Source organism: Megalops cyprinoides, chromosome 2, assembly GCF_013368585.1.
Source record: "Megalops cyprinoides isolate fMegCyp1 chromosome 2, fMegCyp1.pri, whole genome shotgun sequence".
Classification (NCBI taxonomy): domain Eukaryota; kingdom Metazoa; phylum Chordata; class Actinopteri; order Elopiformes; family Megalopidae; genus Megalops; species Megalops cyprinoides.
The window spans coordinates 67853105-67874412 of NC_050584.1; the positions used below are offsets into that span (position 1 = coordinate 67853105).

A 21308-nucleotide genomic window follows, 5' to 3' on the forward strand; every position below is an offset into this window, starting at 1 on the left:
TGGAGAGCTGACTGCTGATGGCAGCTGCTGAGAGGTGGGGGGTCGAGATGGTGGAGGGCAGAGGAGAGAGGTGAATCTTGTGAACATTTTGCGGGTGTCTGAAAGTGTTGTTGTCCTGGGAGGAAGTGGCCTTGGCAGTAGAGATTTTGGAGATACGCAGAGATACACAGTAAAATGAATGAAGAAGTGATCAGACGTGTACAGGAGTGACAAGGTGATTTTCTGTGGTGCAGTTACATGCCAGGATGAGGTCTAGCTGGTTGCCCACTTTGTGAGTCGCTGGGGTGCAGAGGGGTTTCAGGTCAAAGGAGGCCACAAGAGTAGGGAAGTTAGCCTGAGGTTCGTCCAGGTGAATGTTCAGGTCGCCGAGGATCACAAGCGGGCTGCCGTATTCTGGGAAGGAGGATGGTAACATGTCCAGCACTTCGATATATAACAGGTGCAGTGATAGTGATTGCATGGTATTCGAAAGAGGTGCTGTTGCATAAAGAGGAGAGAGGAGTGAATTTCCAGGTGTTGGAAATCAGCAAACCTGATTCACCTCCCTGCCCAGTTTGACGAGGTTGGTGGAGAGAGCCGCAGGAGTTGCAGTGTTTTTTGCACAGATCCAGGAGGAGGGAGGACTGGGTGGCGAAGGCAGGGAAGAAGTCAGTCTTGTTGACCGCGGAGTGGCAATTCCAGAGCCCGACAGAAGCAGAGGGGTGGACCTGAGGAAGCAGCCTCAGGTTTTCCAGACTGTGTTTCCTCCTATGAATTGTTGTGTTCAGTGTTGGCAAATTTTGGTATTTGAGTGAGAAATAATTGTTGTCAAGTGAATGTTGTGCATAGCCTTGATTGTTATTAACTGTGCATTGGTATTGAGTGAACATGAGTAAACGTTTGAGCAGAGGGAATATATAGTTGAATTTTTGATTTTGTGGGCACTTGTGGGAAACTTGTTTCCCGTAGTGAATGAGGTGTGAAGGATTTGTCAGTGTGTTGGAGATAAAGCAGGATGTCAATGGTGATGAATATTGCAGTGAGAAGCGGTGAGAGGTAACATCATACTGAACAAACCGCAGGCGAGAATCATTGTACTGCGTACTAATTTGTTCAGTGATTGGGGGCATGTATGTTCATTGATTATGCTAGTTCTGAAATGCTGCATGGACAGCAGCCTGCTCCACAGAAAGTTTTTTTTTTTAAGTCTTTTTCTTGCATTCATGTTTTTGCCCCCTAATAGATGTAGTTGTCACTCCTAGCATTTTAGGGCGGTAGTGAGAATGGTGAGTCAAATGAAAAAATCATTAAGGAATACTTCAGGCAGCAGCTGCACTCCTAAAACAGGCGAAAATGAGCTATTTAACACAGGCTCTATTTTCTATGGAAAAAAAGCAGCTGGCATGAGCTAGTGGTCAAACTCGCTCTTTAGAAAGTTACTGAATTTACTGAACCCAATAAATCTTTGTGCTTAAAATGGTGTCATTAGTATCCATTATGAGAAATTAACATAGCTGATCTTTCCAACAAAGGTGTTGCATATGTCTGTCTTTTAGTCAACTGGTTAAATCTCTTCATTAGAATTTTACAGCATATGGCATAGCTCTCCAAATTTCCCCGCCTAGGGATCAATAAAGTGTTATCTTATCTGATCTTATCTTATCTTATCTTGCAGACACATTGTAGGGAACACATAACTTCAATTTCAGGCTACATCTAAATGGTAAGATGTAACAGCACCAGCATGCACATGTCAAAAGGGGTGCAGTCACTCTAGTGTGGAGTTTAAATAAATGTGTCACCAGCTGCCTTCAGAAGATAACCCAAACCCCCATATGGAGGTAAAGTATAAAATGTAGTGGTATAAGTAACATGCTTGGTTGGAGCCCTCAAAACTTTTGTTTGTAACACTAATGTTTTGAACACTGAACCATCTGTACTGCTCTGTGCTTTGGCCTGTGCCAAAGGAGTCAGCAATATTAGAAGTACCACATGACCAGGTTTCAATAGTTGGTCAGACAAGGTACAAGCTCGCTGGTGGAGACACAAGTGCATTAAATTTTTAGATTTGTATTTTTTTTTAAGGAAAACAAAGTTTAGGACATAAAAATTGCTTGAGGTGGTAGTGTGAGGTGATCAGGTGAAAGCGGAAAAGATGTGTCTTCTGTTGTTTCTTGAAGATAGCGAGGGATTCGGTAGAACGGTTGAAGTGAGTCATTCCACCATCAGGGGAAAATGGCAGAGAAGGTTCCAGAAAGTGGTTTTGTGCTGAGAAGTTACAGGACCACCAGACGCTTTTCAGTAGCAGACTGTAGTGGTCAGGTGGGAATATAGGCTTGTAGTAGTGTGTTCAGTGTACTGTAAGTAGGTGCAGTTTTGTTGGTCACCCCGTATGCAAGCATCAAGGCCTCGAACTTGATGCGGGCAGCTGCAGGGAGCCAGTGGAGGGAGACAGAGAGAGGAGTAGCATGGGCTCTCTTTGACTGGTTGGAAACCAGATGTGCAGTCGCATTTAGTATCAGCTGCAGAGGCTTAATGGTGCATGCAGGTGGGCCAGCCAAGAGGGCATTGCAGTAGTCCAGTCTTCAGACAAGAGCCTGGACAAGGAGCTGCGCGGCAGACTCAGGTAGGCAGGGCCCGATATTCCTGATGTTGTACAGCGCAAATCTGCATGATCTGGCAGTTGTTGCAATGAGGTAAGTAAATTTTAGCTGGCCATCAAACACTACCCCCAGGTTCCTTGTAGACCTAGACGGAGTTAGTGCTGTTGAGCCAAGCTGTGCGGTGATGTCGTGCCGAATCAACTGGCTGGTTGGGATGACGAGGAGCTCTAAGACAGGTTGAGTTGAAGGTGGTGCTCCTTCATCTAAGCTGAAATGTCTGAGAGACAGGCAGAGATTCACACTGAGACCGTGGGGCCATCAGGTTGGAATGAGAGGTAGAGCTGGGTGTCATCAGCATAGCAGTGGTAGGAGAAGCCACGCGCCTGGATGATTGGGCCCAGTGTGGTTGTATGTAGTGAGAAGAGGAGGAGGCCAAGCACCGATCCTTGAGGTACCCCAGTGGTTAGACAATGTGACTTAGACACACCACCCCTCCAAGATACCTTCAACGACCTGTGAGGTAGGATTCAAACCAGCGAAGTGCAGTGCTGGTGATGCCCAGATCAGAGAGGGTAGACAGGAGGATCTGGTGGTTCACTGTGTCAAAAGAGGCAGACAGGCCTAGGAGAATGAGGGCCGATGACCTGGACACGGCTCTTTTCAACCGCAGTGTGTCGACAACGGACAGAAGGGCCGTCTCAGTGGAGTGGCCAGTTTTGAAGCCATATTGGTTGCTATCCAACAGGTCATTCTGGGAGAGGGAAGCAGAAATCTGGGTAAAAACAACTAGTTCAAGAGTTTTTGCTTGGAAAGGGAGGAGAGAGACTGGTCTGTAGTTATCTACTGCTGTAGGGCTGAGTGTAGGTTTTTTGAGCAGTGGGGATACTCTAGCCTGCTTGAACTCCCGCGTAATACAAAAAGCTAACCCGTAACGTTTGCACATGAACAACTTGTTTATTTTTCTAAAAAATTCTCAGGAAGGCTGATTACAACTTAGAAAGTGATTGCAAACTTAGAAATATTTTACATTTTAACATTTTTACATTTTAATATTTTATATTTTAATTCACATAATGCTGTAGGCTATACAATAATGGCATCTGAAGCGGCATGAACAGGTAGGCTATATGTAGCCGCATTAAAACAGTTTTAATTATTTTTCAAATCAACTGACAAGAAGATAGTAAGGGAATATTATGGTGTAATACTGTAATGCAATGTAATGCTAATGGTTTTTAAACATGCAACATAATTGAACATTCATGAAGCTATCTACTACAATCACTGCTTGTATAAAGTACTGCAAAAAATCGAAATGTACTCATTTTTTATTTTACGGTCTTTTTATTTTATGTGGCAAACACAGATTAATCAAATTAATCATATTATCAAGTTTGACCGCAACTTCCTTCTGTAATTCCAGCGCGGATATTTACCTGGCTGAATTACTGAAAGGCGTGGCATACACAGATGTGCTGAACGGCAAATTTTGGTTTAACCCTTTTGCGCGTACGGTCACACCAGTGTGATTAAACTGGTGTGATTAGAACACTAGATTGGAAAAATTCTAGCTAATTTTAGCTTTGAGGAAACAGCGATTTAAAACATAGCAAATGCTAACTGAAATCTATAAGAAACTTAATAACGCAAATGAAAACATAACGAACCATATAAGGTAACACGCGCGCTACATAGAGGGAAAGGTAGGGACACCTCTGTTAGTAAGGCTGCAGAGGGATAGGTAGCACACCTCTGTTAGTAATGCAGAGGGATAGGTAGCACACCTCTGTTAGTAATGTAGAGGGATAGGTGTGTATCCTTGTTGTGCTGTCAGTAAGCTCCCAGTGTGATCACTGTAGGGACCGTATTTGCTGTGTTTGGCTGGATATTATCATACATGCCAGCCCTTCAAAGTGGCCTGTCTTTCATGGTGTCACACTGTTTATCGTTTGATAGACATCCACACAAGCCTTCATAACTTAATGCAACAACACAAATAATCCGTTGTAATTACCTAGTTTATGGACAGTAGTGCCCAGTGTCAGAAATGAACCTGGTTATGAATCCGGCTCCCTAACAGCTGATCCACTCTGCTGTGTGTATTCTTCCTCTGCAGACACACCTGTTACCTGCCTCTTCTCTGAGGCCTGTGTGCTGCCGTGCAGATTCAGACACTCAGGTGAAGAGATCATTCAGTGGCAAACACTGGCTGGACGGGACGTCATCACTGTCCACAGCTACTACCATGGCAACGATCAGCTAGAGGACCAAGACAGGCGCTACAAAGGACGGACCTCTCTCTTTAAGGACCTGATCTCTCACGGCAACGCATCCCTGCTGCTACAGAGCACCAGCATTCAGGACCAGGGCAGATACAGCTGTCAAACCCTGAACCAGAGGTCCTTTGTGAACGTGACAGTGGAGGGTGAGTCTCCCCACAACCATCTCCTGCTAATGCCCTCATGACCCACAGTGTTCCTGGTGTTTAACAGAGAATCCCCCTCTGGGTATCCCTGGTATTCATTGGCCCTTTCTGTAGAAAAGGGCCACATGTTTATGTTTCTGTCTTTGTTTGCGCACCACCTCCACCTCTCACAGGCACTTGTTTACGACTCAGCTGAAACCTGGCCAAACCGGTCCTGCTGCTCCCCTTATCAGCAGGACCCCCACAGGGAACTTGAGGCACAGGCACACCCCCAAGGACGGCCCCCAGGTCACCATTTGCCCTCGGACCTGCCCGTATCCTTTGGCCACCAATCAGGGCCTCAATAGGGCCGGGGATACGGGACAAGATAAAGGTGGTAGTGACCTCCCCCACCTCAGTACCACAACAATATCTGGGAGGTGAAGAACTGGGGAGACCAAGCCTTTGGGGACCAAACATTGTGCTGTTGTTGTGTGCATCTGTGCCAAAGTAAGTAGTATGCCTAACTTCAACTGGTTGTAATATAATTGCCTGTAGAGAGAGAGGGGTGTGCATGTTAATTAAGATAGTGTGTCCTTAATGTATAAATGTTGTCGCAGCCATTCCTTTAGTTAAGCCTGTATGTACCATACCTGTTATCCTGGTACTGATTACTGATACAATGTACTGATCGTTCCCCCTGCTTACTCTTTGCAGGGAACCACACACACCTATACACCACAAACCCTTGTATCCATCCATTCAAAATCCCCAATAAACACCTGAACCCGGAACCTGACTCCTGTGTTCTGACCGACACCCCACTGTGATAGCAAACAAGCCTGAACCTAGTACGGGTGAAACTGCCCCCTCAGTTTCACTTTCCATTACTGTCCTGAAATAATAAAAAAAGTTTAATAAAATTTTCTAAACACAACCGATGCCTTACATGTTTAGGGTTACAATACTCTGCTCCGAGAATATCATGTATCTACACAATTGATTAAAACATCCAGTAACTGATGTAAGATTTTTCAGCCTTGGAAAAAAAATGTGTATATATACACACACACACATAATATGAAATTAACGGTCTGTTGTGCTTTTGTTCCATACATCTCCTGTATGATCTCTTCACTGTCTGAGTTTGTTATGCTGCGTGTTACAGTCTGAGCTGCTGCTGTCCTCTGCCATTTCCTTTTCATTTCAGGTTTGTTTTGTTTCTTTTTATTGCTTGTAATGTCTTTTCAGTGCCTTTTAACTACCTACCCAGGGACTGCAGATCAAAACCAACCATTTTGGCTAATTCTGGCACATTTACATAAACGTTTATTAATGTGAACTGTCCCTGTCTAGTAAACCCAATGGAAAAACCTTTTCTGATTGACGGGATCACTGTTAACATTCTTTAAGCGGTGTTGTTTGCTTAAGCAGTGGACGGTGGGCATTAAGGAGTTACTGGCATCAGATTCCACAGTTAAAGTGGATGGCACATATGCCATTTTCTCTCACTTCAGTGTTGCATAAAACTCACATTCCAGACAAACATTTGGATGCACCGTGAGATGTTACTGAATGAATTTAATGACCAAGTTGCTGATATATTTGACCTAGACTGTGCAGAGTCTAGGTCAAATAGGGAGTGGAGGGCCTCGTTCAGACAGCAAGGTACCACAGCCTGGATTACCTATAGCCTATGGCTGCACCATGGGTGGAAGCCCGAGCCAAATTTCCTACAGTCTGGGACAATAAAGTGAATCTTGAATCTTCAATCTTCCAATTCCTAGTTACATCACACATCACAGGCAATAATCTGGATACAGCCAGTTACTTTACTGACTCACCTAATAACCCAGAACAGAAATAATATCAGAGATTAACCTGGGCTTTTATGTGCAGTGTGTGATCATCTTACTGGACCGGGTCTGTCTGGGTATGGAGGGCTTGGTCTAAGTGTATAACTCAACTTGTGTTTGATTGTCCTTTCAGGGGACATCCATGGAGAAGTGGGCCAAACCCTGGCCATCCCCTGCCCTGCACCAAAGCCCAGCCTCCAGAACTTCACTCAGACCTGGACCTTCATGGGACAAACCCCGCCCATCCTCACACACAACAGCTGCACCTCACACCGGCATATCTCAGACCTGTGGAAGAACCGGGTTCAGGACCTTTTAGAAAACGGGTCGCTCCTGATCCAGAACCCAGAGGGCCAGAACCTCACAGGAACGTACACCTGCAAGGTGTTAGCCGACCGGACCCTGCAGCTGGTGCAGACATATGTCAGATTTACAGGTACGGATCCAGGAAGTGAAAGATAAAGAGGAGAAACTGAATAAAACTCAGCTGAGCTGGTCTGGAGCCACAGAGAGCTTTACTTTCCACTAATATAAATCCATTTGTGATAATGCTATGCCAGAATTAAGAATAAATCATTTCAGTCCTGAAAGCCACAGAATTAACACTCTGATTCTTCATATTTTATGGACTCATTAACAAACTTGTAGGCATTGTCCATAACACCAATTACCAGGAAGGATGATCAAATGAAAGAAAATGTTCTATTTTTGACATAAGCATTTAATGTGCAAAGATACTCCTTACTTATGGCACTCAGCATACTTCTATTAATAATATTGCAGTTACATGCTGAGGCTTCCAGTGCATATACCACATAGTTCTCCTTAGAAAGAGCTGCTGAAAGTCATTCTTAGACTCCTCCTTCATGACTGGCTTTGGTTCAGGGTGAAAATGCTGTCAGCTATAACCCCCTCTGAAGAAGTGTGTCTTTATTTACAGGTGCAGATAAGCATTCTGGGAGTGACACCCTGCACCCTGCTGCTGTTGCTGGTCTTGCAGTTTCTGCTGTCCTTCTTACCCTTGGTATTGTGGCAGTATTCTTATTCAGAGCACACCGACCAGGTAAAGACAAACCATTACTGTTTCACCTTATTATATTAGACCAAGATTTAAAATCTGTTTGGCCAAAAGTGAGATCCTTTAGAACAGTGGTAATCAAACTGAAATGCTGTTCCCAGCATATAATCATAGGCATCACACTACCCCCTCTCCAGCGTTTGTATTCGAATACACATCGCGTGTCTCCAGATCAAGCGCCATGCCATTTCACAAAACTGTCTCCTAACAGTGGTAATCAAACTGAAGTGCTGTTCCCAGCATATACTCATAGGCTCGCTCTCTCTCTCTGTCACAAGGACATACTAATGAGTATCTACAGATTGATCAGACTTATAGTCTATAGATAGTTATGAGTATCTACCCCCCCCCCCCCCCCCCCCCAACCACTCACACACAAGCACACTCACATGCAACAGCAGTGAACCAGAAACACATTTACACAGGCTCATTTTGCACTGATTTCCTTACTAAGTGTGACAGGACTCATGAGAAGGGTTATGTGAAGGAGCTGTATTGTGTCTACTGTGGTATAGATATTGGTGGTGGTGTGTGTCTGTGTGTGTGTGTGTGTGTGTGTGTGTGTGTATGTGAGAGAGAGAGTGAGAAAGTGTGTGTGTGTTTTACATGTATGGCCTTATGTGTATGACCTCTAAAACAACTTAACTTGAAACGGGAGATGAAATAGCTTTGCCAAAAACCTGAATATTTTAACTGGGGCATAGTACACTAACATAACAATACATAACTCAGTATGTTGATCATTTAACTGATGTGCATTGTTATTAAATATTTATGCTACTTTGTGATGTTACTTCAGATGGAGTAAGTGTTCTGGTATTTAAAGTTGATTTGACTTCAAAGTCATTGTTGATATTTATGATTTATGTGGTGTTTTCATAGCTTGACATACAGATAAACTTCAGTAGTTGTGTAAGCTCAGCACTACTGGCATTTAAAGCAGCCTTTAACCTCCCCGCCTGTATCTGGAGGTGTTTATCCCTCGGGAACAAGGAAGTTACTTCATTAGTCCGGAGTTTTGGGACTGAAGGCCTCTGGATTTTGGTGGTCCTTCTTTTTGCTCTCTGTGGCTCAAATCCTCCTTCCTGCAGGTGATGGCAGAGGAAAAGGAAGAGAACATAGAGGAGTGGAGTTTCTCCCTCTGGGGAGAAGAAAATAAAGGAGTGAAGGATCATCTTCTCGATGTAGCCAATCCTTGAGGTGCTGACTCTTAACTTTAACTGACATAAAGTGCATTTATATTTATACTTGATAATAGAGTATTGATGTTTTGGCTGGAGTTGTCCACATTGATATTTAAACTTGATTGTAAAACACTACATACTTTCTGCTTCTTGTAGGTGAGGATCAAAAGAAACAAGATGGAGGAAAGGGAGGTGGAGGGGCGATTGGCTCCTGATTGGCTAAGGACTCATCGTAGAGCACGGCTGTCTCCATGGTGATGGGAAGTGACCCTGTGAGAGAGGGGAAGGATAACCGGGGCCACTGTGGCAGGCAGGGGGCGGGGCTGGCCGGATCCAGAGACGCCCAATCGCCACAAGCAGCTGCATACCTGGATACGCAGGACGTCCCAGAGCCAGAGAGAGAGAGGGCGGGGCACAAATCATCAGACTCTGGGGGTCCAGAGGGGGACGCTGCAGTCACACCCTGGAGCTGAGGAGCTGAACCTGAACTTCCTGAGTAACTGTGCAGCTGTGAGCTGAAGGATCTGCTCAGGAAGCAGAGAATGGAGAGAAAGTGATGAAGACTGAGCAAGAGACTGCAGCACTGCTCAACACCCACTTCACCTCTGAACACTGATGCCTTTCATGTGTGTATATACTGTATATATAAAAATATATATTTTTATACATATTGTAATGAACTGATTTGTGATTTGGATTTTTAACCTCCATGTGTATGTGTGTTCATGTATGTGTGTCTTGTGTGGACTGTGTATGTGACTGATGCATATATGAGTTTTGAGTATGTGTGTGTAGACTGTTTAAACTGTATGTAAGTATGTATGTGTATACAGTTTGTGTGCACCTGTGAAATGAGTGTGTGCATGGTGTGTGTACATGGTGAATAGACTGTTTTAGTGTATTGTGTTCACATGGGCATTCTTTGGACAGGACAGGGCGATGGGAGGAGAATGAGCTCAGTGACTGTTTCAACCAGCAGGTGGAGACAGAGTTCAGGTCTCTCAGAGACGCCCATATCAGGCACATTACTGTAGAACACTCAGTCCCCACATGCATCAAGCATGACATCACATCACATTACATTCATTTAGCAGATGCTTTTATCCAGAGCAGCTTCCAGCACAAGAGAACATGTGAGCATTTATTCAAGTTGAATGAGCAACAGTGTCAGACCGGGCTAACACCACTCCCAGACCAGTGAGTGTGGGTACGACATTACTCAAGCACTACCACAAGTTAACTTGTGCTAAACTGAAACTACACAGCTTAGAAAACTAAGGGAAGTCAAGTAGAGACACTACAATACATCCCAGTGACTAGATCACAGTATCCATGAGGCATTGCGATATTACAAGTAAAATAAGCAGCAAGTGATACAAGTGAATTCATGTAAGTCGTTGTAAAACCTTCAGGATCCACATATTCATGTACAACGTCACGTTTCTTTGAGGAAACCATCACTACTTGATTAACTTTGTTTCTGGGCTGGCAGACGCTGCACTGACCCTCCCCAGGCTGTGAGCGCCCCCTTCAGGCAAATGGCATATTGATCTCCTACACAGGTATGTCAGCACTGGGCTTCTGTCCGTCACCTGAGAATAAACTCTGCAGTCAATATAAAGTAGCACATTTACTCGCTAGATATTACATAATTCTAACCCTAAGCCCTGCAGTCATTAGCAAGTAAAGCATATACTCGCTAGACATTAAGAAAGCTTACCCCCGTCACTGGGGACCATGCTACACCCCCAGGGGTCCCCACTATCACCGTTCTGCACCCCCGTATCAGGTGCCAAAAGGTGCACACTGAACACACATTCAACACTCAGACAACGCAGAGACAACCAACAGCAAGAGCAGTGTTTTATATCCTGCATTTAGTGCCCTGGGCAGCTGAGAACACCAAAAACTTCACACAGAATTGTAACCAAGTGTTTAGCCGAGTGCCTTTTATAAGCGAGCACATAGGCAATCATCACATAACAGGGAAACTGACAAATGTGTATTTAATTCAGTATCAATTTTCATGCAAAATACGATTGAATTTTTCCAGGCCTGCACTTCTTAACAGTCCTCCACCCAGAGTTTGAGCATGTTCGTTGCCTGGGGGTTGTGGTTAAATTATATGATATCCAGCTGTGCTGTGCTCTAAAAGAGAGGAAGCTTAAACCACCAAAGCTCTAACGGTTATTCAAAGCAGACTCAGCTGCTCTCTCTGTGTCTTCTGTACATTGGACTTTGCACTTTGAGAAAGTCTACCTGGAGAACATGATCAGTATGTGGGGATTTTGTTAGCCTGTGAGCAGCCTTCCAGAACAAGTTTCAATCCATCCAGGGCACAGGTAGGTGAGTGAGATAGAAAAATAGTGAAGTGAAGCTTAAAAAAAGGGATGATACGGTGGTGTTTTTTCCTTGAGGGGTGTGCAGTCGCCCCAACATAATGCATTGAAGGTGCAGGTTGAAGGGACGTTTCACTGCTATAAGCAGCTGTTTTGGTTTTATGTTGAAAAGTTAATTGCCTCTCGTAAACAGTAAAAATGAAAGCGTGACACATGCCTGTCTTACTTTTAAAATCCATGAAATAGGATCTTCATCCTTTGTGCTGTCCTTATAAACTAAATAAGTTAATAAATAAACTGATTTTTCAGCTGCTGGCTGGAGTCTCAGCCATGGCAGGGCCTCGTCTGGCCGTCACCATCGTCCTCCTGTGGATACTGACTCTGACTGAATGCCAAGGTAACACAAAACCCTCTTTCCACCTTCACTCTCACCTGCTGTGCTTATAGCTGCTCTTTTTTTCTCGTCACTCCTGCAGTATGTGTTTAATGTTGAGAAAGCGTAGGTGCCCTTCTCAAAAAGTTTATTGGGTGAACATTCATATCTGTGGATATGTCTGTGGATTCTGGTACCTGAAAGCTGAAGAATGACCTGGAGTTGACTGAATATTTCTTTGTTTTCCCCCCAATAAAACAAAGTAAAAAGAGAGGGCAGAGGGGAAAGAGAAAGAAAAAAGAGACAGGAAAAAAAGGATGTGATATGGGAGATGGCAGGAAAGGGTAGACACAGAAAATAGAGGAATGAACAGTAAGGGGAGAGAGGCCATGCTGATAACTGACAGGGTTGTGGGGTTTGGTGGGGGGTATTGGACAGGAATAATGTCAGTGTTGTGAATTTTATAGTGTAATGAATAGATTCTGCATATTCTCAAATTCCTTTATGTTTTGATACTTACAGTGCTTTGTTCAGTTTGAGGTGGATAAAAGATAACCATTAAAGATAACCGTTGAGATACAGACATGTTGTGTTTTGAGTTGTGTGTGCCAAGGTTGATCTTTGTGTGTGGTATGTTACAGGGTAAGGGAATGGTCTGGGAGGTTTAGCAGGGAATTCAGAAGTGATGGATTTGGATTTGATGGTATTATGTGGTTAAATATTTAAGTTTAGATTGTGTGGTAATGAGTACTGTTGTGTCGGTTAAACAAAAGGGAAGTATTACCCATTGTGTTAAGTTCTCCAGGCTGGTTCTTCTTACATGCTGCTTTGTTTTAAATAAGTTATTGTTTTTGTAAGTTTGTTCCTTCTCTTTATTGTTTGTGAGAAATGCACACTGACCTGTCAGGAAGGCTGGATTGTAGGAAGGTTAGTTAGTTTAATTTGCCACTCAGTTCACATTGAGTTTGACAGATGCTGAAACATACAGACAGGCTCTGACACATACTATGTAAAATTCAATGGTTGTTTTCACATCAGTCTATCACTGTTTATTACTTTCATATCAGTCATCCACACAAACATACACAGCTCAAGGGTAACATAGAGATGTAATCCAGTATCTTTCTCAGGAGCACAGCAAAGAATCAAACCTGCAACCCTTCGGTTAGGAGCCCGGCTCCCTAACAGCTGAACCACTCTGCTGTGTGTTCTTCCTCTGCAGACACACCTGTTACCTGCCTCTTCTCTGAGGCCTGTGTGCTGCCGTGCAGATTCAAACCCTCACCTGAAGAGGTCATTACCTGGCAAACACTGGCTGGACAAGACGTCATCACTGTTCACAGCTACTACTATGACAATGATCAGCTAAAACACCAAGACGGGCGCTACAAAGGACGGACCTCTCTCTTTAAGGACCTGATCTCCCACGGCAACGCATCCCTGCTGCTACAGAACACCAGAATTCAGGACCAGGGCAGATACAAGTGTTACACCAGCACCACACTGGGCAACCAGGAGTCCTTTGTGAGTCTGAGAGTGGAGGGTAAGTCTCCCCACAACCATCTCCTGCTAATGCCTTCATGACCCACAGTGTTCCTGGTATTTAACAGAGAATCCCTCTCTGGGTAAGCCTAGAATTCATTGGACAGTAATGGACCTTTCCAGTACTGTCCTAAAATAATAAAAAAAGCTTAACAAACCAAAAGGGGTTTAATAAAAGTATGTAGACACTCCTCATGCCATACACGTTTTCAGGAATTTCATGCACCTACACAGTTGATTAAAACTTCCAGTAACTGATGTACTGAAGTTTTTCAGCCTTGAAATATATAATGAATAAAAAAATTTAAACTTAATTTAAAATTAATTTTCGAGAGCTCATTCCCTTTCATACAGGAACTCCTCTATTTCCACAGTCCACAGATTTAAGGTAACCCTCAAATATTCCATATATGGACCAGATCCTCCACTCCATGGTCCTCTCACTCAGAGTGCTATCTCAATGCCAGTCTCTTGTGCTTTTGTTCCATACATCTCCTGTATGTTGTCTTCACTGTCTGAGTTTGTTTTTCATTTGCTAATTCTGTCAGCTTCACCCACCCTGATGTTATGCTGCGTGTTACAGTCTGAGCTGCTCCTTTCCTCTGCCTTCCCATGTGCCTTTGGTTATGATTCATGACATTTACTGTGCTTTAGCTGTCCACGTTCCATGCCATTTCATGTTTCATGCTCATGCTCTTTTTATTGCTTGTAATGTCTTTGCAGTGCCTTTTAACTACCTACCCAGGGACTGCAGATGAAAACTAGTTATTTTAGCTAATTCTGGCACATTTATAAAGTGTGCACAGGAAATAGATACTTTATTGTTATTATGACATCACTGCAGCTCCCATCAAATCAGTGAGCATGGAGAGGACCAGAGAGGGAGTGGCCTGCATGTCCCAGGGCATCTACCCCACCCCTCGCGTTTCCTGGTCCACTGATCCACCCACACCATCAGGAACCCTGCAGGACTCCAGCCAGCCGACTGCAGATGCCCAGGGACTGTTCTCAGTGAGCAGCACAGTGAGGATGCTGGGAAATCTTTCTGGCCACGCCTACATCTGCTCCGTGTCCAAAGAGGACGGGACCGGGGAGTGGAGGGCCTCGTTCAGACAGCAAGGTACCGCAGCCTGGATTACATCACCACCACCGATCTCCTGAACAGAGGGGAGTGTCTACTGAGGGCAGAATGAGGCTTCATGAACCCCAGAATGGGTGTGGCCTTCAGGCTCTGTCATTGACTCCTTGACCTTCAGTTTCATTGAGGTCTTCCAATACCTGGTTTCATCTTCACTGGCAATAATCTGGATAGAGCCAGTTACTTTATTGACTCAGAGGCTGTTTAATAACCAAGAACAGAAATAGTATCAGAGATTAACCTGTGCTTTTCTCTGGATCAGTATGTGATCATCTTACTGGACTGGTTCCATCTTGGGACTGGTCTAAGTCTATAACTCGACTTATTTGATTGTCCTTTCAGGGGACATCCATGGAGAAGTGGGCCAAACCCTGGCCATCCCCTGCCCTGTACCAAAGCCCAGCCTCCAGAACTTCACTCAGACCTGGACCTTCATGAGACAAACCCCGCCCATCCTCACACACAATAGCGGCACCTCACAGCAGGATATCTCAGACCTGTGGAAGAACCGGGTTCAGGACCTTTTAGAAACCGGGTCGCTCCTGATCCAGAACCCAGAGGGCCAGAACCTCACAGGAACCTACACCTGCAAGGTGTTAGCCGACCGGACTCTGCAGCTGGTGCAGACATATGTCAGCTTCACAGGTACGGATCCAGGAAGTGAAAGATACTTGTTCATTCAACTTGAATGGATATACATCTGTTGTATTGTGAAAGACACATTACCTGGACGTCCTCACCAGGTACAGCACGCCAGCTCCTCTTCGGTATTATGTAACAGAAATCCACGCAGACTTCACTTTATTACAAAAGGCTATCAGATAATATCCCTTATAAACTTTCAAAACTACGACTCGCACCTAAAAACACAACAAAACATCACCTTTTGATGGTCTGTTTAATATTATTATTATTATTATTATTACTGAAGTCGCTCTGGATAAAAGCATCTGCTAAATGAATAATGTATTAAGAGTGGTGTCCATGACCTGCTGTGAATATGGGGTGTAAATAACATGTAGCTGCATACAGATAAATAAACCACACAGTTACTCTGAGGAAGCTACTCACATCTGCACAGTGTTTCTGAAACTCTTCTCTTCATGCATGACTGGCTTTGGTTCAGGCTGAAAATGCTGTCAGCTGTAACCCCCTCTGAAGAAGTGTGTCTTTATTTACAGGTGCACATTCTGAGAGTGACACCCTGCACCCTGCTGCCGTTGCTGGACTTGCAGTTTCTGCTGTTGTTCTTACCCTTGGTCTTGTGGCAGTATTCTTATACAGAGCACACCGACCAGGTAAAGTCAATTCATTCCTGTTTCACCTTATGATATCAGACTAGGATTTAAAATCTGTTTGACCAAAAATAAGAGCCTCTAGAACAGTGGTAATCAAACTGAAGTGCTGCTCCCAGCATATAATCATAGGCTCTCTCTGTCTCTGTCACAAAGACACACTAAGTATCTACCCCCCCCCCACACCTACACATGCACACTTACATGCAGAAGTACACAAATATGCACACACACAAACACAACAGCAGTGAACCAGAAACACGTTTACACAGACATGCTCACACACATATGTACACACACGTTTTCTCAAACACATGCACTCAGACATATATTTTGCACTGATTCTTTTACTAACAGGGACAGAACGGACGTATGAGACGGGATTATGTGAAGGAGCTGTATTGTGTCTACTGTGGTATAGAAATTTGTATGTACGTGTATGTGTGTGTATGTGCGTGTGTGTGTGCATGTGTGTGCGTGCGTGCGTGCATGCGCGTGTGTATGTGTGTGTGTGTGAGAGTGTGTGTGTGTGTGTGTGTGTGCGTGTGTGTGCGTGCGTGTGTGTGCGTGCGTGTGCGATTGCGTGTGCCTGTGTGTGTGTGTGTGTGAGAGAGGGAGAGAGTTTTACACGTATAACCTTACGTGTATGACCTCTAAAACAACTAAACTTGAAACGGGAGGTGAAATAGCTTTGCCAAAACCTGAATATTTTAACTGGGGCATAGTACACTAATATAACTCAATATGTAACTCAGTATATTCAACATTTAACTGATATGAAATATTTATGCTACTTTGTGATGTCATTTCAAGTGGAGTAAAGTGTACTGATATTTAAAGTTGATTTGACTTCCTTCAGTGTCATTGTTGATATTCATGATTTATGTGGTGTTTTCATAGCTTCACATATGGATACACTTCAGCAGGTTGAGTAAATTCAGCACTACTGGCATTTAAACTAAAGCACAATAACCTCAACTCCTGAATCTGAAGGTGTTTATCCCTCAGTAACAATGAAGTTGCTTCATTAGTCCAGAGGTTTGGGACTGAAGGCCTCTGGATTTGTTAGTTAAGCATTACTGGCATTTAAAGAATGGGCACGATGACATCACCTCGTTAATGTGGGACACCAGGACTGAAGGCCTCTGGATGTGGATGGGCCTGCTTTGTTCTCTCTGTGGCTCATATCCTCCTTCCTGCAGGTGATGGTAACCAGGGGAGAGGAGAAGGACCAGAAGATAGAGGAGAGGAGATACAGCGACTGAGGGAAAATCAGGGGAGAGGAGAAGGAGAAGAAGATGAAGGAGTGGAGCAACAGGAGAGAAGAGATGAAGAAGAAGATGGAGGAGTGGAGGAACAGGAGAGAAGAGATGGAGAAGATGGAGGAGTAGAGCAACAGGAGAGAAGAGATGGAGAAGAAGATGGAGGAGTAGAGCAACAGGAGAGAAGAGATGGAGAAGATGGAGGAGTGGAGGAACAGGAGAGAAGAGATGGAGAAGAAGATGGAGGAGTGGAGGATCATCTTCTCAACGCAGCAAATTCTTCAGGTGCTGACTCAACTCTATTAGTGTATTTGCTCTTTAAGTGAAATAAAGTGCATTGATATTTGTGCCTGATTAGAGTATTGATGTTTTGGCTGGTTTTGACCACACTGATGTTTAAACTTGATTGTAAAACACTTTACGTATTTTCTGCCTCTAATAGGTGGGGTTCAAAAGGAGCAAGATGGAGAAGAAGGAGGAAATGGAGAGGTGGAAGCTGGGGACGGAGCTGGAGCCACACTGAGCCTCTCAGCCATACTGGATCCACAGACGCCCAATCACCACGGTAACCAGGATGAAGCGGGCGCATACCTTGATACACAGCTGAGGACTTCTGAAGTGATGAACACTGAGCAATGTTGCATTTTGTTTGCAATGATGTTTTCTCTGGAGTTTATTGTACTCATATTTGAAGACAAAGGCATTGTTTTGAGAGCTTCTCATGTAGACGTATGGATATATTTCTAATGGAATTTGATCATTGAGAAAATTGTTATTGATATTTTAACTGGATGTTTCCATATTATTGGATTATATAGGATGCTGGAGAAGGAGGAAATGGAGAGGTGGAAGCTGGGGACGGAGCTGGAGCCACACTGAGCCTCTCAGCCATACTGGATCCACAGCCACCCAATCACCACGGTAACCAGGATGGAGGGGGCGCATACCTTGATACACAGGACGTCCCAGAGCCAGAGAGGGAGAGGGCATTGTGTGTGTAAATGGTGAACAGGCTGCTTGTACAGTGTATTGTGTGTGTAAATGGTGAACAGGCTGCTTGTACAGTGTATTGTGTGTGTAAATGGTGAATAGGCTGCTTGTACAGTGTATTGTGTGTGTGTAAATGGTGGTGTTTAGACTGGTATTGTGTTCGTGTGTGCATCTATCAGCAGTCGGCGTTCGGTGTCCTGAGCTGCTGCAGGATCCAGGTGTAAAAACAGCTCCTACAGGTAACTCTGGGACAGGTGTGCCCACACAGCCTGCATGGGGAACTGGATTATTACCCCACCCTGTCCTGCAACGAAACCCTGTTACACTGCTACCTGCAACAAAGGGGAGCTTTGGACAGGACAAGGCGATGGGAGGAGAATGAGCTCAGTGACTGTTTCAACCAGCAGGTGGAGACAGAGTTCAGGTCTCTCAGAGACGCCCATATCGGGCACATTACTGTAGAATACTCAGTCCCCACATGCATCAAGCATGAAATCACATTAAATTCATTTAGCAGATGCTTTTATCCAGAGCAGTTTCCAGCACAAGAGAACATATGTGTATTTAGTTAGTTAAGTTGAATGAGCAACAGTGTCAGACCGGGCTAACAACACTCCCAGACCAGTGAGTGTGGGTACAACATTACTCAAGCACTACCACAAGTTAACTTGTGCTAAACTGAAACTACACAGTTTACAAAACTAAGGGAAGTCAAGTAGTAACACAACAATACATCCCAGTGACTAGATCACAGTATCCATGAGGCATCGCGATATTACAAGTAAAATAAGCAGCAAGTGATACAAGTGAATTCATGTAATATAAAGTAGCACATTTACTCACTAGATATTAAATAACCATAACTTTAACCCTAACTCGAAACCCTGCAATCATTAGCAAGTAAAGCATATACTCGCTAGACATTAAGAAAGCTTACACCCGTCACTGGGGACCATGCTACACCCCCAGGGGTCCCCACTATCACCGTTCTGCACCCCAGTATCAGGTGCCAAAAGGTGCGCACTGAACACACATTCAACACTCAGACAACGCAGAGAGAACCAAAGGCAAGAAGAGCATAGTTTTTCCCCCAGTGAGTGCGCCAAGCAGCCAAGAACACAACAAATGAGCAGAGTGTGTCCCAGTGTCTTCTTCTAAATAACGAGTTATGGATCTCATTTTGGGAACTGCTGGGACTGCAGCCACGCGCTGCTACTGCTTGATAGCCAACTATCCTTCTCTTCTCAGGTGGTAGCGGTGAGTCAGGCGTGCAGATTCTTCTTCTACAACATCCGAAGCATCCACCCCTATCTCACTACATACTCTACACAGCTCCTGGTTCAGGCCCTGGTGCTCTCACACCTGCACTACTGCAAGTCCCTTTTGGCTTGCCTTTCCACCTGTGCAATCAAACCTTTACAGCTAATTGAGTGCAGAATGCAGCTTCACAACCTGTCTACAATCTCATTAAACATAGTCAAGTTACTCCCCTCCTCAGTCACTTCACTGGCTTCCTGTTATTGCTCGCATCAAGTTCAGAACCTTGGTGCTGCATACAGGACAGTGAATGGGACACCCCCTCATACCTATGACCCCAAGATCGCTGCGCTCTGCATCTACAGGGCAACTGACTGTCCCGACCCGACGGGGTCGCTCTTTTCAGACACGATCCTTGTCGGTATTGGAGGTTAGGACAGTGGAATCGCTGGCCATCCTGCAACACAGACTGAAGACCCACTTCTTCAGACTGCATCTCGGATCCACCTCAAATCCCCGCCCCCTAACACCTGCTACCTCTAGTATTTGATGTTTATTTTGTGTAATACTGTGAAGTGTATCAGGGACTGTAGGGACTGTTGTATCATAGTATACTTGGTTTCTGTTAGATTGCATGAAGTTAACTTGTGGTAGGGCTTGAATGGTGTTAAGCTCACACTCACTGGTCTGGGAGTGTTGTGAGCCTGGTCTGACACTGTTGCTCGTTTAAACTGAATGGATACACTTGTGTTCTGTTGACATGCAGGTGAGTCTCTGAACTGCTTCCCGGTGTCACGCACACAGACAGAGCTGCACGCTCTACCAGCCATTTCATGATGGATTTTTCTGAGGCAGAGATCAGTGCAGGAGGAGACCCCGGAGAGACTTCAGCTGATTATCAGAAATTCAGAACTTAAAATCTCTCTTAAATAACACAAGGTCACCGATCAACAAACGTGCCTATTATTCTGCCACGGCAGCACCTGTTATTGCCATGACACAGTCTGCCTACATACAGCATACAGTGTCTCCCGCTCTCTCTGGGATCCAAAGTCCCCCTCTGTGAATTTTTGTACAGTACAATGTAATGGAATAAACGTTTTTATCATTAATCCTGAATGCAGTACAAAAGTTTAAAATGTATGGTCAGCATGTGCTCTAGTGGTTGGAGCTTTGCACTGAAGGCCATGTGCACAAATCCAAGTTTGAGCACTGCTGCCACCCTGAGTTGAGGTTCTGGTATTGCAGTTGCTTTTGTATAACTGGATACGGGTCTCAGACTGTGTAAGACACAAACTGGAACCATTTACAGACAACCTGGATAAGGGCATTCAAACAACAAAGAGTACAAAGAGTAATAATAGTAAAATGTATCAGTCAGATAATATTGATGCTTTATATTTTGTTGAAAGCCCCTCAGTGAATCTCACTTTTTCCTCACTATTTTGCAGGGCCTGTCTGGAAAGAAGGTAAGTTGTCTATTTAGATTGCCTGTGCTTGTACCCAAAACACAACATATCAGAAAGTTGTGGAAGGGTTGAGGTTAGGTCAAAGCACATGGTTTATATCTTTTCAGATGACCACATGTAGTCCACATACAATTAGATATTCTGAGATCACAGATCTGTGGCATAAACACAAACTGGTTTTACTTTTTCCCAGTATTCTAGGTACAATACTTCTTGGTGTAATCAATCACTGTTATAATCAGACTTAATTAATCTTTGAAATTATTTTATATTTTCAACTTTGCTCCAGTATTGCATTTGAAAGTTACATTGTTGTGCTATGAGTGTGTGGCAGTGTAGCATAGTGGTTAAGGAGCAGCACTTGTGATTGAAAGGTTGCTGGATCGATTCCTCACTGGGGTGCTGCTGCTGTACCCTTGGGCAAGGTACTTAACCCACAATTGCTTGAGTAAAACTATCCAGCTGTATAAATGGACAACATTGTTTTGTAGGTGTGGTTTGCGTTGTTACAACAAGGTATAATTTTTATTGTTTTAATT

At 44.2% G+C, this 21308-nt stretch overlaps 2 protein-coding genes across 2 annotated transcripts in view; both read left to right on the plus strand.

Moving 5' to 3' along the window:
* The window catches only part of LOC118772342 (CD276 antigen-like), a 67328-nt gene extending 58209 nt beyond the window's left edge, over nucleotides 1-9119 (plus strand). Inside the window, exons 7-9 of the mRNA XM_036520603.1 lie at nucleotides 4748-5007; nucleotides 6976-7265; nucleotides 9012-9119. Coding sequence (XP_036376496.1) covers nucleotides 4748-5007; nucleotides 6976-7265; nucleotides 9012-9119 — 658 coding nt within the window. The remainder of the gene's footprint in view (nucleotides 1-4747; nucleotides 5008-6975; nucleotides 7266-9011) is intronic.
* Nucleotides 9120-11477: 2358 nt separating this feature from the next.
* Nucleotides 11478-15274, plus strand: LOC118772343 (CD276 antigen-like). Its single transcript, XM_036520604.1, has 5 exons — nucleotides 11478-11840; nucleotides 13039-13359; nucleotides 14203-14478; nucleotides 14839-15141; nucleotides 15240-15274. The coding sequence occupies exons 1-5, from the start codon at nucleotides 11774-11776 to the stop codon at nucleotides 15272-15274; spliced, it is 1002 nt and encodes a 333-aa protein (XP_036376497.1). The 5' UTR covers nucleotides 11478-11773.
* The last annotated feature ends 6034 nt before the right edge of the window (nucleotides 15275-21308 follow it).

Excerpts from the sequence above, each read along its gene's own strand:
- LOC118772343 (XM_036520604.1), top strand. The coding sequence starts at position 11,774 with ATGGCAGGGCCTCGTCTGGCCGTCACCATCGTCCTCCTGTGGATACTG. Across the intron at positions 13,360-14,202 it reads TGTGAGTCTGAGAGTGGAGG|CTCCCATCAAATCAGTGAGC; the intron begins GTAAGTCTCCCC and ends ACATCACTGCAG. Across the intron at positions 14,479-14,838 it reads GGCCTCGTTCAGACAGCAAG|GGGACATCCATGGAGAAGTG; the intron begins GTACCGCAGCCT and ends TTGTCCTTTCAG.